Here is a 15,600-nt window from a genome sequence, read left to right as displayed (position 1 = left end):
TGGTAATGCCGAGCAAAGGTATGCAAAGATTTTCAGGTTGCCGCCCTATAGATCTCCTGAGGGGAAATCAACTGACTTTCTGCCCAGGATGCCGCCTGAGAACAGAGCAAATGAGCCTTATGTCACGGGCAAGCAGTTCCAGAGGGTCTTATGTATGCTGAAGCAATAGCATCCTTCAACCACCGGGCAATAGTAGCCTTGGAAGCTTTATGCCCTTTCCTGGGACCACTCCACAAGACAAAAAGATGATCCAACAGGCGAAAAATCATTAGTGACCTCCAAGTAATGCATCAGCGCCTGCCTGACATCCAAACGCTTCAATTCACGAGCATGTGGAGAATTCTGATCCAAAGCCGGGAAAGCAGGCAACTCTACGGACTGGTTCACATGAAAAGCCAATACAACCTTAGGCAGAAAGGACAGCACGGTTCTAAGAGAAACGTCAAAATCGGAAAACCTAAGAAAAGGTTCGTGACAAGATAGGGCCTGAATTTCCGAAATTCTCTGAGCCGAGCAGATAGCTGCCAAAAACACTGTTTTGAGCATAAGGTCCATCAGAGTGACGCACCTGAGCGGTTCAAAAGGAGGTTCACACAATGTCCTAAGGACCAAATTCAAACTCCAGGATGGACAAACAGCTCGACGTGGTGGATGCAAATGCTTAGCACCCCAAAGGAAATGAACCACAACCGGATGAGCCGCTATGTACGCACTGTCCACCTTTCCACGAAAACATCCTAACGCCGCCACTTGAACCCGGAGAGAACTGAAAGCTAGTCCTTTTGCCAAACCCTCTTGCAAGAAGGCTAGAAAGTGGACTATCGAGGTCCACCTAGGGGAAACATTCGACCTACTACACCAAGAGTCAAAAACCTTCCAGACTCGGACACACGTAAGAGAGGTGGAAGTTTTGCGAGCCCGTAAAAGAGTGGAAATCACCGAATCCGGATACCCCTTCTTTCTCAACTGCCGCCTCTCATAAGCCAAGCCACTAGACAAAAGCGATCCACCTGGTCGAAAAATACTGGACTTTGCTGCAGGAGATTCGGAAGATGACCCAGACAGAGCGGCCTGTCCACTGCATGGTTGAGGAGATCCGCGAACCACGGCCTTCGTGGCCATTCCAGAGCCACCAGCACCACCGCTCCCGGGTGGGCTTCTATCCTTCTCAAGAACTTGCCTACCAGAGGCCAAGGAGGGAATGCGTAGAGCAGAACGTCATAAGGCCATGGAAGGACAAGAGTGTCCACCCCTTTCGCTCCGTGCTGTCTTCTGCGACTGAAGAAGCATGGCGCCTTGGCATTCCCTCGAGTTGCTAGTAGAGCCAAACAGGGAATCCCCCAGTGATGAGATATCAACGCGAACGCCTCAGACAGCTCCCATTCTCTGGGATCCAAACTCTGATGGCTCAGAAAATCCGCCTGTATGTTGTCTACCCTGGCAATGTGTGAAGCCGCTATCCTGAGCAGATAAGTTTCTGCCCAGGCTATGAGCTTGTCTGCCTCCGCTGCTACGGGGCGGCTCTTTGTACCTCCGTGCCGGTTGATATATGCTACAGTCGTTGCGTTGTCAGAGAGCACTCTCACCGACAGATGATGAATCAGAGGCAAGAACTTCTGCAGGGCCAAGCGGACCTGGGCTCGAGACGATTGATGGACTATTGTGTTTCCTGCTGCGTCCATTGGCCTTGGGCTGCCTGAGATTGGCAAACTGCCCCCCAGCCGGAAAGACTGGCATCTGTCGTCACAATAGTCCACTGAGGGTCCTCCAGATCCATCCCCCGGGACAAGTGTCTGTGGGTCAGCAAGCTAGGCTGGACCTGGCCGGTTCCTGGAGGGGTAAGGGAACTTGAAAAGCTTCCGATTTGGGGGTCCCAACGTGAGAGCAAAGCCCTTTGCAATGGCCTCATATGCGTGAAAGCCCACGGGACCAAATCCAGAGTAAACGCCACAGAACCAAGAACCTGTAAATAGTCCCACGCCCTGGGAACTGGCAGGGACAAGAGACGCCGAACTTGCGACATGAGTTTGTCTATCCGATGCTGCATCAGGAAGATTTTCCCAATCAGAATATCGAATCTCACCCCCAAAAAATCCAGGACCTAGGCGGGGGACAACTGGCTCTTATCTGCATTGATGACCCAACCCAGAGTGTGAAGTGTCTGCACTTCCCTGGCGACCGCCGCCTCACATAGTTCCTTTGACTTCGCTCGAATGAGCCAGTCGTCCAAGTAGGGATGGACCAGGATCCCCTGGCAATGGAGATCTGCCGCCATGACCACCATCACCTTGGTAAATGTGCGCGGAGTGTCGCCAGCCCGAAGGGAAGTGCCTGAAACTGGTAATGCTTGCAGAGGACCATAAACCGGAGATTCCGCTGATGGTCCTTCTGAATTCCAATGTGTAAGATGAAGTCTTTTCACACAGCCTATATTTTTATCTGATTTTAGTTTCACTTTTATAATGTTTTATTGTATATTAGTTGAGTGTTTTTTTAAATTCTCTGATGTAACTAATTGTGTTGGTTTTTTTTAACTGTATTTATAGAATAGAAATAGAAATAGACAGACACTAAAGAATGTGCTTTTTCAGTGATGCACTAATATTATGGAACTCTCTGCCTGATATGTTAAGTCATACAGAATACCTTTGAAAGCATTTCTTAAGACTACTTTGTTTATGCAAACCTTTGACTGAGAAAATATACCAATGACATGGAAGCTGGGAGCGTAGCCACATTGCACTTTATTTTCACTGCAATTATGAATTGTATGTAAATATATGCAATTTTTAATGTATCAAATTACAGATGTATCTTGTGTCCATTGCCTCGTGCCTTGGTTGAGGCAATTAAGTTTTAATAAACAAACATATTTCTACTACACTAGAAATTGTGCCTATTACACCCATTGGCCATATAGGGTCAGGGATAGCCCTTTCCTATCTTACCCCATCAGCTTTTAGGGAGAAGGGTATCATACTTACTTCTTTCACCAGTCTACCAGTAGGCTTTTTATTTCTCATCCATCAGCCAGGGTCACTAACTTATCTCACTGATGCTTACCTATCTCACTGATCAGTTGCTTCACTCCAATTTCATTGTTCACCATCATCACGGACACCAGGCTTGTATCTGGTCTGATGGAATCTTCCAATGTCTTGGGGTAAATGAAGGAAAATATGTAAGGGAAAGAAAGATTATTCAAGATCTTATACCTGTACATGCTGCAGGAATTTTAACACTAGCAGTAATTCCACATGTTGTAGTATTAGTAGTAAACTATATAAAAAGTGTGTAAGAGTGCTCAAGTCACAGATTCATTATAAGCAAAAAGTGATGTCTGAGGCAGAGAAACTTGCAGTCATATAGAAGAGGTCGCCACAAGCATACTGTCTTATAAAAGTACAAAGTATTCACCATGGCAGGAACTCAGACTGGGATTATGCAATAAGCCAGTAAATAAACATGGTTGTAAACCCAGTAAGGAGCCATTCTGAGATGTGGCAGGCCAAGTACGCAACCCAGTGACTCCAGGAATTCAGAGAATGCAGAAGATTCTCCTTATGGAGCATGAGGTTAGAATTATATGAGTCTGTGGCAGGAAGGGTGCTAAACGTATAGTAGAAATTTTGTTTTATCTCTGTCAAGTCGTGTTCTATTATTTCTATCATAAGTATGAACACAGTAGGTCCTTCAGTGTTGCAAGTTCATATACCAGTAGAAAAAAAAAATTAAAAAAAAATCATAGATCAACATGTTTTTACTCCTCATTAACACAACCTGCCTTACCTATTTGCTTTTGGTCGATGATTTAATTATAAGGCAAACAAAGGCTTTTACTTTTTGCTGGAAGTAACTTCTTACATTCTGTCATTTCACCCACCTCATCTTCCAATTCAACTGATGGGGCCTGGGAAACCCCACCAGCCTTTGTCATCACCACCTCCATGCACCTTTTTCCCTTCCACAAACGGGACCTGAGAAACTACCACCAGCCTCTTTCTGCTGCTGCTGCACATGAAAATAAATTTCACTGTGGGCAGGATCTGGCCACAGGGAAAGAACGATATGGTAGACTGCAAAAATGAGTTCCATGGGCTGGATCTGGCCTATGGGCTATAGTTTGGGGGACCCCTACCCAAAAACCATAAAGTTTACAGTTACTCCCAGTGTCACCAATACCTTTCATATCAAGGTCCAGCCACATATTTATATATATATATTTTTTTACCATGACAAGTTTAGAAAAACAGTGCTACTTCATAATCTGGCATTTCTGCAGGGTCAGTGGCAGGGAGCACAGGCTTTTCCCAACTAACAACATTAAACAGCTCTTTGGAGTTGCTCCTTGCCATTTCAGTCCTCATACTATATCAGGAGTATCTCTCCCTGAGCAGGTGGCTTGAACATTCTCCTTTTCCAATACCTTTTTTAAACCTTCAATTGCAGAGTAATACTGACTAGTCACAGCGCTTCAAAAAGCCTCATCAAATGGACATTAAGATTTTATCCAGCGCCTGTTCAGGTGCCTAGCAGCTCTTTTCTGCTCCTACAACTGTGGCATAAACCAAAAGGAAAGCACTAGATCTTTTCTTATTGACAGGGCACAATGGGAACAGGGTATTAAGAACTTGCGAGATCTCCACTTGCTACTGATCAACTAAAAGATTAGCTAGAAGATCTAACGAATTTGGAATATACATACAGAGAACATAAAAGTGTACCACATCAATTCTGCCCCAAGAGCTCTGTTGCAAAACAAGTGTCCCTATAGAAATTAAAAGGACATAAACATTGAATGAAAACATCAAGACAAAATGGTCCAACAGGAAATATAGATACCCTGACCAACCTGCCAGACTGTCTATAGGGGAGAATGTTATCAGGCCTAATGCATGTCTGCCTACAATTGCTGGATCATCCATCAGCAGTGTCAAATCCCTCATTGTTAAGGATGACAGTTTAGTGCCAGAGGACAATTAAGGTTAGCTCCCCTACAACAAAAAAAGAAAATTTTCAAACAAACCCAAAATCAGGTCTAAAAGATATTCAAAACAATCACAACCCAAAGGGGGGGGGGGGGAGCAATACATTACCATTAGCCCAATGGGGGAAGAGTGACCAAGTCTGACTAGCAAGCATTCCTATCCCATAGGTGAGAGAGCTGAAGATCAGTCACACATAGTGCCCCCTTTATAGATTATGGCCAAAGATAGTCCCTTCTTACCTCATCTATCATAATGAATGAAAAAACATCCCAGGGAAAAAATGAAAATAAAACTAAGTCTCCATCATCAGAAATCCAGGTTTCAGTAATAAAAACTAAAATTTGGTTTCTTACACCCTATCAGACTATAGATAATTTAACAGTTTATTATGCACTGGTCTAGCATTAAGAAGCAACCATACAAAATTCCTTGCTCGTCCCCTTAACCTTAGAAAGAGTAGATAGGAACCCAAGTGAGTTGGGATCACCAAAGCATCCTAAACTAGGACTATTAGCATGAGCAGGGGATCTCTTACTTCAACCAGACCAGTATCAACCATGGCAAAGTATACAAGCAATGCCTTAAGTTCCCCCTCCATCCTACAGTTCTTCTTCCAACATGTATACAGACATTAAAAAAAAAAAAAAAAAATTCAGCTTCCCAGGAAACACCAAATCACTCTCAAAAAAAGACAGACACAGACCACGTTCACCTAAAAAGTGACTCCCCAAGGGATGACTCCCTTTAGCTTGCCCCTTAGGTGAGCCATCTGGCAGATCCCAGGCTACTGAAACATAGCCCCATGTTTATGATGGGAGAATCCACAGCTCCAATATTCCTTTAGGGAGGTAAGATTTAATAAGGCAAGATGGCGGCTGGGCACCATGGCTCATAGAATCCGCATCAGATGAAATTGGGCTGCAAAAGTCTACCCAGAATTCCCCAAGATGGTGAAGAGTTCAGTTCTGGCGGCATCTCAGGCAGTACCTCAGGCAGAATCAAAGGGAACACCTCCTGTCTAAGCCTTTTGGGCAGCAGACCTTTATGACATCTTTATCAATGCTTTGATATACACAAGGTGTATATCGAAAGCACCGAGGGCAGAGCCAATTGGTCTGCCTTAAGCGCTCTCACTCTTGCACTCAACCCTGGTAGATTATCCGGGAGAGTCTGCAAAGAATGGCTGGAATCAGAGATGCTCCTGGTCTAGCCTGTAGACAACTCTTTTCAGCATCAAAGGATTGTCCACCAAATGAGTTGAGGTGAACTTTTGAAGTTGAAGTCTTCAATGATGACAGTTTCAGAATAGTCTGAAAGATATCCTTAAGTCAAAGTATTCTAATGGCCCTAAGGAGATATTTTTGAATAAATTAAACAAACAAACATCATGTTCGAGGCCTGGCAGCATATACACTCAATATAGTAATCAGTTATCAGCATTTTTATATTACAAGTTTGGCATTATTTGATCCCTGTGGTTTTTCCTTTTCAGCTATTGTGGGGAAAATGGAATCTGCTAGATTAAAACAAAAACATCTTTCAAATTTGAAAAACAGGATCTCCTAGTTAAATTAGGTGGTTAAGGCGGGAAAGAAAATGAAAAGGTTAGTTTAAACTTATCTGAGGGAGTCTTGCATACTAAGTAATGGAGTGAAGCAATGTTTTTCAGGGGGAAAGAACTTGTTCTCTCATTCTGCAGAAATAACAGACTTAGGTGGCCTTGCAGTGCAAAGCTATGTAGTACTAACTGACCAAGAAGGTTTCTAGCACTTTCTAGCTCACGCTTGTAAACATTTCTGTTCTTGGTGCTATCAGTTGACATCACCCACACGTGAGAACGAGGAAAAATAAATGTATGTATTTTTTTAAAAAAGATTTATAACCTGTAACTATAACATTCTAGGCAGGATACATCATACACATCCACAGTTAAACACATCAAGAAATACTTAAATTCAAAAATGCTTAGTCAGATGATGTTCAAATACAGGATATATTCCCATAATTTATCCACATTGCTTTGTACAATGATCTACTGCTTAACAGAGGCTAAAACTAGGTATCTGCCTTAACTCACCTATTTGAGCTACTAAGCTAATCACTTGCTCTGAAGACTCGAGAAAAGAGAATTGCAGGGAAAATACTGTACACATCAGGAGAGAATTCCATAATTACGGACCAGCAACCATAAAGGTTCTGGTTTCAGTTCTGGCTCGTTGAATCTACTGAACAGAAGGAATATGGTTTTAAGCTATATATGCTGTGTAGGCTGAAGCCATATTTAAGATGGCAATGAATTGCATATGGTACTGCAAGCACTGGTCTTATCTGCTCTCAACTATTGCAATTCATTGTACATAGGTCTTCCAGTGTCTACAGTAAAAGCTCTAGCAACACAACGAAGGACAATAAACATAAGCAAATCAAAGATGATAATGTACACTATGCATTACAGATAGGGTGAAAGCAAGCTGGGAACAATACGTGCAGCACCTCTCCAAAACAGGAGGTCTCCTGGTCCTCTCGATCATCCACCCAAAATTTTTGAAATTATTATTTTTTTTATTCAAGAGATTTTTAGTTGCATATCAAAAATTTATCAGAAAGTGTGAAAAAATGCAGTATTACTAACCAAACAGATGTTGAACCCAACCAATGCTGAAGAGAGTTGACTACAAACTAAACCCACGTAAGTGAACAAACACAATGCCCTGATGTCAGCTGATATTTTGAAGAACCTGCATCAGGTGGGAATTTATCTTTAAAGTGCAGTTGCTCCAAACCGGATCTGACAATCTCTGCAGATAAAGGAACTAAAAATTTCTTGAAAAAAAGAAAAAAAATATATATTATTCCAAACATTTTGGGTGAATAATTGAGAGGATCGGGAGACCAATGTTTTGGAGAGATGCTGCACATATTGTTCCTGGCTTGCTGACACCCTGTCAATATATGTATAATGCAGTGTGCATTATCGCCTTTGGTTTGCTTATGTTTATTCTCCTTTGTTGTGTTGGTAGAGTGTTATTTTGGACAACTATACAGGTCATTGCGTGTACTGAGTTGTACATTAAAAGCTCTGCAAAACAACAGATGGCCCTCAACAGTGTGACACAAAAATAAGCCAATCTACTCAAATTCTATAGTGCGTTTATGTGAACAAAGTTCTCTTATGGATCCACATGTAAACAAATACTTTAGGGCAGTGTTTCCCTGGAGGCACACCTAACCAGTCGGGTTTTCAGGATATCCATAATTAATATGTATGATATAGATTTGCATACATTGGAGACCCAGGGTATGCTTTCTCATGAATATTCATGGTCGGCAATTCTGAAAACCTGAATAGTTAGGTGGGCCTCCTGAACAGGGTTGGGAAACACTGCTTTAGTGGGACGTTCATAATATGGTCACAGCATTACAAACTCCTGAACAGACCATTATCAGTCATCAGTCTCAATCTATGGTGAATGAAAATGTTGTGAAAGATTTGTATATGTGAATAAATGAGACACTTATCTTATACACTAATTGGGTAATTCAGTCTATTTCAATTTCCCATATTCAAAAAAAGCCATTTCATAAACCCAATGTGGAGCCACGGTTTCATGTTGACCACATCAGGGGAAACTTGAGGCACCCAGATCTCTTGATAATCGATCTTTTCCTGTGACCATATTCTGAAGGTCCCTCTAAAGTATTTTATATGTGGATTCATAAGATAACTTTTTGTTTACAGAGATGCATTATAGAACTGAAGTGGATTGACTATTTTTGGCTTACTTTAAAAGTTCTGCAGCTCTTTGGAATGCTACTGTTCATATTTTGACAGGAACCAGTTTAAAGGAGCATATTTCACCAGTTTTTCACTCCCTACATGGTCAATGATATAGTCGGGGGCTAGATTAAGGCCAACTGATGCCCTAAGCACAGCCCAACAATGGTGCCCCATCAGCCCTTCCATTGCTTAACTGACAAGACATTAAGATTCAATAAGTGCTGAAGGTGAAATAAGGGGTTAAAAGTTCAGTTTTCTTCCAGGCCAGACCCCACACCTATATTAAACGAACTTTTTAAAAAAATTATATTTAACACTATATAGTAGTATGTAATATAAACAAATTATTTACTTATAACTAGGGGGCAACAGAAAATATGCAAATTTTCAATATTCTGTGGTGCTTATTTTGCTCAATGGTTTATCAAGGGCTAGATAAAATGATTAAATTTAAGAGATTCTTGTCTTAATCCATAAGGCTTTGAATAATGGATGCCCCTATTTATCATAGCCCTGTTCTGAAAATCTAAAGGCTGTACAGTATACTTAGGTCTATAGGCAGAAATCTGATGAATTTTTTTTTTACAGCAGCCTTCACTTATGGACACATTAACAAGTTTGGAACCTAAAATAAATGTCTAAAATTTCAAACATGGAAACTTGAATTACCCAGTCTTCAAACTGGAAAACTGAGGGCAGAATGGAAATGTCCATTCTTCCCAATACAATCAATTCTGTGTTTTTTTTTACACTTAGCATCAGTTTATTCATGGTCATGCAGTCTCTAATGGCTAATAAGCACCTAGTTACTGATGCTAAAGCATCCCCAAGAGTCAGATACCAGAATGAAGAATGCAATATCATCTGCATACAGACAAAAACCAATTCCCAAACAAAGATTTTACATAGATCAGTGATTTTACAATGTTTACTAAAATCTTTCAAACAAATCAACCTACTTTTAGATTTATAAGTCCATTTCTATTAACAGGTAGATATGTGACATGAAAGCCTTCAGCCTCCAGAGAACGACAGGAGTCCAGCACACATTTGTGCTCTGTCTGCGTGGTAATAATATGTTTCTTCCTGGATTTATAGAACCTTGCAACACCCTAAAACAAATAGCAAACAGGAAAAATATTTTTATTAACTATAAATAAGCAATACCAATACTGAACCGTCAGAGGAACTTTAACGCATATATAGTCATTCTATAGTACCAGTACTCAATTCTGTATAATGAACTCTAACACTCTTAATAGCCTCATAATAGTATATAGTACTCAAATGTTCAGTAATTTCTGCAAACGGAACTGGTAAGCGAAAAGACAAAGGAGATCGGTGTAAAAAGGTGCCTTTATTGAAGCTTGCCCGACTCTGGCCGAGTTTCGCTCTCTTAAGAGCTGCCTCAGGGGCTACTTTTATTTCAAAATGTATCAGTCTCTTTGAATTTTGAAAGGTTCACTTTTTTCAGTGTTCGGTACGTGCAACAGTCTCCTGCCGATGCTCACAATGATGGTCTGAACACAGAAAGTTGTTATGCTAGATGTGATTCGTCACTTAAACAGCTTGTACTTATTAACAATCGCGCCAGTGCGCCAGCATGTGATGTCATATAGACACATCAATATATGTGGGATCCATTGTATCAGCAGCACTGAGAGTGGCCACTTACCATCTGTGAAGACCTTCAACTGAACCTTTCAAAATTTAAAGAGAGTGATACATTTTGAAATAAGAGTAGCCCCTGAGGCAGCTCTTAAGAGAGCGAAACTCGGCCAGAGTCGGGCAAGTTTCAATAAAAGCACCTTTTTACACCGATCTCCTTTGTCTTTTCGCTTACCAGCATATTGGATCGGATTCCGCTTTGTTTTTTTGCAAACAGAACTGTACAGTATCTTTATAATATCTGTAAAAAGTGACTAGTGTGTTCTTAGCCATACACATATAGAATACTATGGGATGCCCTCAAAGGCTACGCTGAAATCCCCGATTTATAAAATTTGTGAGTCCCAAACCTTGAGATTACACTGAATTCTCTAACGAGTAACTTGTGACTTCGGAGTTAAACAAAAAGAACCTAACTGGTCTCTCTTCCAAACACTTATTGCTACTTCCAAAAACTCCTTCTAAACTCTCCAAATCACTCAAATACAATCCTCCCAACCTACTATCCCATTTTTCAAATCCTCATCCCCCACCAACATTTATCTCCAATCACCCTAAACTAGTAATTGTCAAACATTTTTTTCTTAGCACCTAGTGGAAGAAAAACACTCATATCTGTTGTGGGTGTTGTCCCACTGCTGGAATAAGCACTGAACAATAGTTAGCTGAAAGGTATTCTCTATTAATAAGATATCTGTCGGCGCAATGTGGAATACCAAAGTAAAGTGCACACAGAGCTCAAAGCTCAGAAGCTGTGCAGCAGATTTTATATATCACTTCCTCCAAACTTATACTCCAATGGGCTAGCTCCTTTGTTTGCCTAACATCTTCTAAGTGGTTAATACTCTTAATTCAATTATGTTAATATTGAATTCTTGTAGGTCATACGATTTATTTTAAGTTGAGCCCAGAAGACAGAAATAAAACTTAATGCTGACTTTTGACACAGTTTAGCTCCTGGCTCTCGGAGTGGCAGAACTGGAGAAGCTGAGGCAGAGAGATATAGAGGAAACTTCAGGGACATGGTAGAGCAGTCCCAACTCGTCAAGAAGCCTTTTCGCTGCTTTGGAGGATCAAAGTCATCTGACAGGATATCACCACCTTGGTGAGGCAGGAAGTGATCCTGTAGCTAGGACCTGTCCTCCAAATGATGCCTTATCCACTTGCAAAAAGGATAGGTCTCCAGGGCTGTGTGTCCAGGAGGGAAGAATTAAGACAGCAGTAACAGTGGGCGATTTGATAATTAGTAATGTAGATTACCAGGTGGCTGGTGGATGCAAGGATTGGTTGGTAACTTGCCTACTTGGAACAAAGGTAGCGGATCTCACTTGGCACCTAGTTAAGATTTTAGAATGCTGGAGAGAAGCAAACCGTGGTGGTACAGGTGGCTATCAATGACATAGGAAGGTGTAGGAGGGAGGTTCTAGAGTACAGATTACTGGGGTAACTCCGCTATTCACCTTTCTCCATTGAGAAATTTGACTATTTAGCCCTACTCTGTTTTCTATTTTTAAACCAGTTGTCAGTCCATAATAGAACACTGCCTCCTATCCCATGAGGTACTCTTGTCAAATGCTTTCTGAAAATCCAGATACACTATATCAACTGGCTCACTTTTATCCAGGTGTTTATTCACACCTTCAAAAAAATATAGAAAACTTGTGAGGCAAGTCTTCCCTTGGCTAAATCTATGTTGACTTTGTACCATTAAACTAGGTCTATCTTTTGTTCTTTACTATAGATTCAACTATTTTTCCTGGCACAGACATCAGGCTCACTGGTCTGTAGTTTTCCTGATCACCCCTGGAACCCTTTTTAAAAGCCAGCATTAATTGGACACCTCCAATCTACAGGTACCGTAGCTGATATTAATCTGTAAGATAACACTAGGTTTGCAATTTTATTTTTCAGTTTTCAGCATTCTGTAGAAGTGATTTACTACTCTTTAGTTTGTCAATTTGCCAATTTGCCCTAGTGCATCTTCCAGGTTCACTGAGATTTGTTCAGTTCCTCTGAATCAATACCTTTGAAATATCACTTCTGGCATATGTAGCTGCCTTACATCTTCTCTTCCTCAGTAAAGAATGAAGCAAAAATTTCATTTAATCTCTCTGCTTCAAATGTACCTGAAAAAGTTTTTATTATAAGTTTTTATTTCCACAGCAAGCTTATTTTCAAATTCCGTCCTTGCCTTCATATCAAAGCTTTGTATCTAACTTGCCAGGATTTATACCATTTTCTTCATTCAGATCTCTTTTCCTTTTTCTGAAACATGTTCTTTTGGCTACAATAGTGCCTCTCATGTCACCTTTTAACCATACCAGCAGTTGTTTGGCCTTCCTTCCACTTTTTTTTTTAATGTGTGGAATATAACTGGTCTGGGCTTCCAAAATGGTATTTTTATGTCCAAGTTTTTTTGGGGTTTTTTTTTTATTTGCAACAAATGAAAAACAATACAACCTTGCATATCTTTGTCTCTAAATTACACAAGGCCAATAGAAAGCTTACAACATACTTTTGTTTTTTTCCCTCAGCTCCCCCCCCCCCCCCAATAGCAAAGCAACCACCAATCTCTCAGCATTATCAAATTCATCCAGCCATTACTTCCCCTCTCTCTTAACTCAATTATATGATAGCCCAGATATATAGAGCTGATACCACCAAAAATTCAGGATTAGGCTCCTTGAAACGCAAAGAAAGACTTTGTATGTAATTCTCCCAAATGGTTAAGAATAATGTCCTATGTACAAAATTAGATTTAGAGGCCATGTTTTCCATTTGCATCATGTCATTAAGCGAGTTACGCCATTTCCAGAAAGAAGGTATATTGTCCCCTCGCCAAGTCAATAAGGATTTCTTGTCTTAAAAAAAGGCTTTCCTGGCAAAAAGAGTATCTCCTCTATTCCTAAACAATAAAGCGGGAAATTTATCAAGAAGAATAATTTCTGGAGTGAGAGGAACAGAATGGCTCAAAATCTTTGCCACATAACATGACAACTGTATTCTAAAATGGTAGAATGCGAGAACATGACCAAAAAACATGGGCCAAAGTTCTCACAGCCCCTTGACATTTCAAACAAGTTGCTGTGGAGGACAGTTTAACTTTAATTGCACTGGCTTGAGAAAAATAAGCTCTGCTCAAAAATGTATAATGTAGTTCCCACAAACACATATTAGAAGATATTCCCTTTAAGTGTTTAAACCTCTTGTGATAAAGAGAAGTTACTCTCCCAAATCCATCTTGTGACATCAAAGTCGTCAGAGACCAACCGCTGTAATGCTTTGTGTAGTTTTGAAAGTGAAATCCTCCCCCATCTCCTGATTAAAAAAAAAATGTATCCAGATTATCAAGGAAGGAAGCAACATAATCCTTTCTTGAAGGTAGAGACATAATGCCTTAATTGCAAATAAGATAAGTAAACCTTATTTCCCAAATCATATTGGGCTTTCAAATCTTGGTAAGATAATGTTACTCCATCACTTCGCAGGACATGTTGTAACTGCATAATACCCTTTGAGGCCAAATACTGGAAATTAGAAGTTTGTGAACCTACAGGGAAATCTAAAATTACCCTGAATAAGTAGCAGAGAACACGCTTTGGAACCCTTGTATAAAAATGTTGGTCAGTCTCTGCCCATGCACATTTTATGGGGAAGATTAGAATATTATGCAACAAGCCTTTAAACAATTTATTGGTTGCAGCTTGTAGAACATATCGTAAATCAAATGATTTTGTCAAAGTCTTTCCCCCCCCCCTCCCGCTCAAGTTAACATAACAGGACCTATCATATAATCAAATCTAAGAATCTGAAATACATTAGCCAATACATATGCCTCCAAATTAAGGAAACGTAGACTATTTGAACCCAATCCTTTTTCAGCTATTTGAGCACAATACATGATTTCCCCCTTTCCATATAAATTGTAACATCATTCTATCCAGCTACAATATGTCTTTCTTCATTAATCTGACAGTAAAATTTGAAAAATATAGTACCCAGGGGTGGTCAACTGTGGTCTTTGAGAGTCACAAACAGACCTAGTTTTCAAGATGTCCACAATGAATATATATGAGATAGATCTGCATATACTACTTCCACTGAAGAACACTATTTTAGATAGATTAATATGACCCATTAAAGACAGCGGTAAACACTGCCAGGATTGTAATTTGGCTTTGGTAAATGTCATTAGTTGAGAAATATTCAAGTTGTATAAATTTTTCAAATCCACAGCAACTTTCAACCCAAATATTTAAGTAGCCCAACTGCTCACTTTAATGGAAACTGCCCTCTCCATTGCGCTTTAACAGAATCCAGGAAGGCTAAGGTCTCAGATTTATCAACACAGAGTCTGAAACCATAACATTTCCCAAAGCATTCAAAAAATCTCAGGTGGGTCTGAAGTGTTGGATGGTCTCATGGATCCCGTAACTGGGCCACCACGTTCCTCACTTTATCGCCAAAGAGAGATTCTCTCCTGTTCACAGCGAGTGAGCGAGTCTTTCCTGTACCTATGGTCAGAGATCAGGGGCCTGCAGGCATGCCATTCTGTGGGCGCCAATTCCCACTGCAGAGACTCTCTATGCCATTTAGAAAACATCGTAATTCGAACGAACCTCATGTTTTCCACACTTCAGGCTCTGATGCACCAACGATAAGAAGGGGTCTTGCTGCTGTTGAGGCAGTCGCTCGGCCGCCTCTTGCACCTTGCGCAAGAATTGGCTCATATAGAGCTGGTAAGAGGTGATGCGGGCAATGAGCATGGCCCGCCTGGAATACTTTCCTCCCAAGAGCATTCATCGCTCTGATCCTTGCCCGAGGGGTGCCAAGGCATGGGTCCGAGAGCGCTTGGCTTTCTTAAGAGTGGATTCAACCACTACAGATTGGTGTGACAGCTGATGCTTCTCAAATCCAGTAGTCTTCCTGTTGACAGGAGCTCCCATGAGGGGTGTTCCCAGATCCTCAGCAGCAACTCCTTAAAGATCTCGTGCACCTGGACCACCACAATCTCTTTAGGAGCCTCCACAAACCGGAGGATTTCTGGCATCCTCCTCCATCAACTGAAAAGGGGTGGCCTCAGCCATCACCTGCAAAAAAACCTGCTCATCTGGAGAAGACTGTTCTAAAAGGAGGCCCTCTGGAATTCTTGGAGGAGGATTCTGC

The 15,600-nt window shown here is 40.9% G+C and overlaps 1 protein-coding gene across 1 annotated transcript in view; it reads right to left on the bottom strand.

Annotated features, from left to right (window-relative positions):
- The window catches only part of NFS1 (NFS1 cysteine desulfurase), a 111,266-nt gene that overhangs the window by 47,646 nt on the left and 48,020 nt on the right, over nucleotides 1-15,600 (bottom strand). The window contains exons 5-6 of the mRNA XM_029614655.1: nucleotides 9,726-9,878; nucleotides 3,064-3,157 (exon numbers count right to left, since the gene is read on the bottom strand). Of these exons, the coding sequence (XP_029470515.1) occupies nucleotides 3,064-3,157; nucleotides 9,726-9,878 (247 nt within the window). The remainder of the gene's footprint in view (nucleotides 1-3,063; nucleotides 3,158-9,725; nucleotides 9,879-15,600) is intronic.

The sequence above is a fragment of the Rhinatrema bivittatum genome, chromosome 8 (assembly GCF_901001135.1).
Source record: "Rhinatrema bivittatum chromosome 8, aRhiBiv1.1, whole genome shotgun sequence".
In the NCBI taxonomy this organism is placed as follows: Eukaryota; Metazoa; Chordata; class Amphibia; order Gymnophiona; family Rhinatrematidae; genus Rhinatrema; species Rhinatrema bivittatum.
This window is presented reverse-complemented; position numbering and strand designations above follow the sequence as displayed.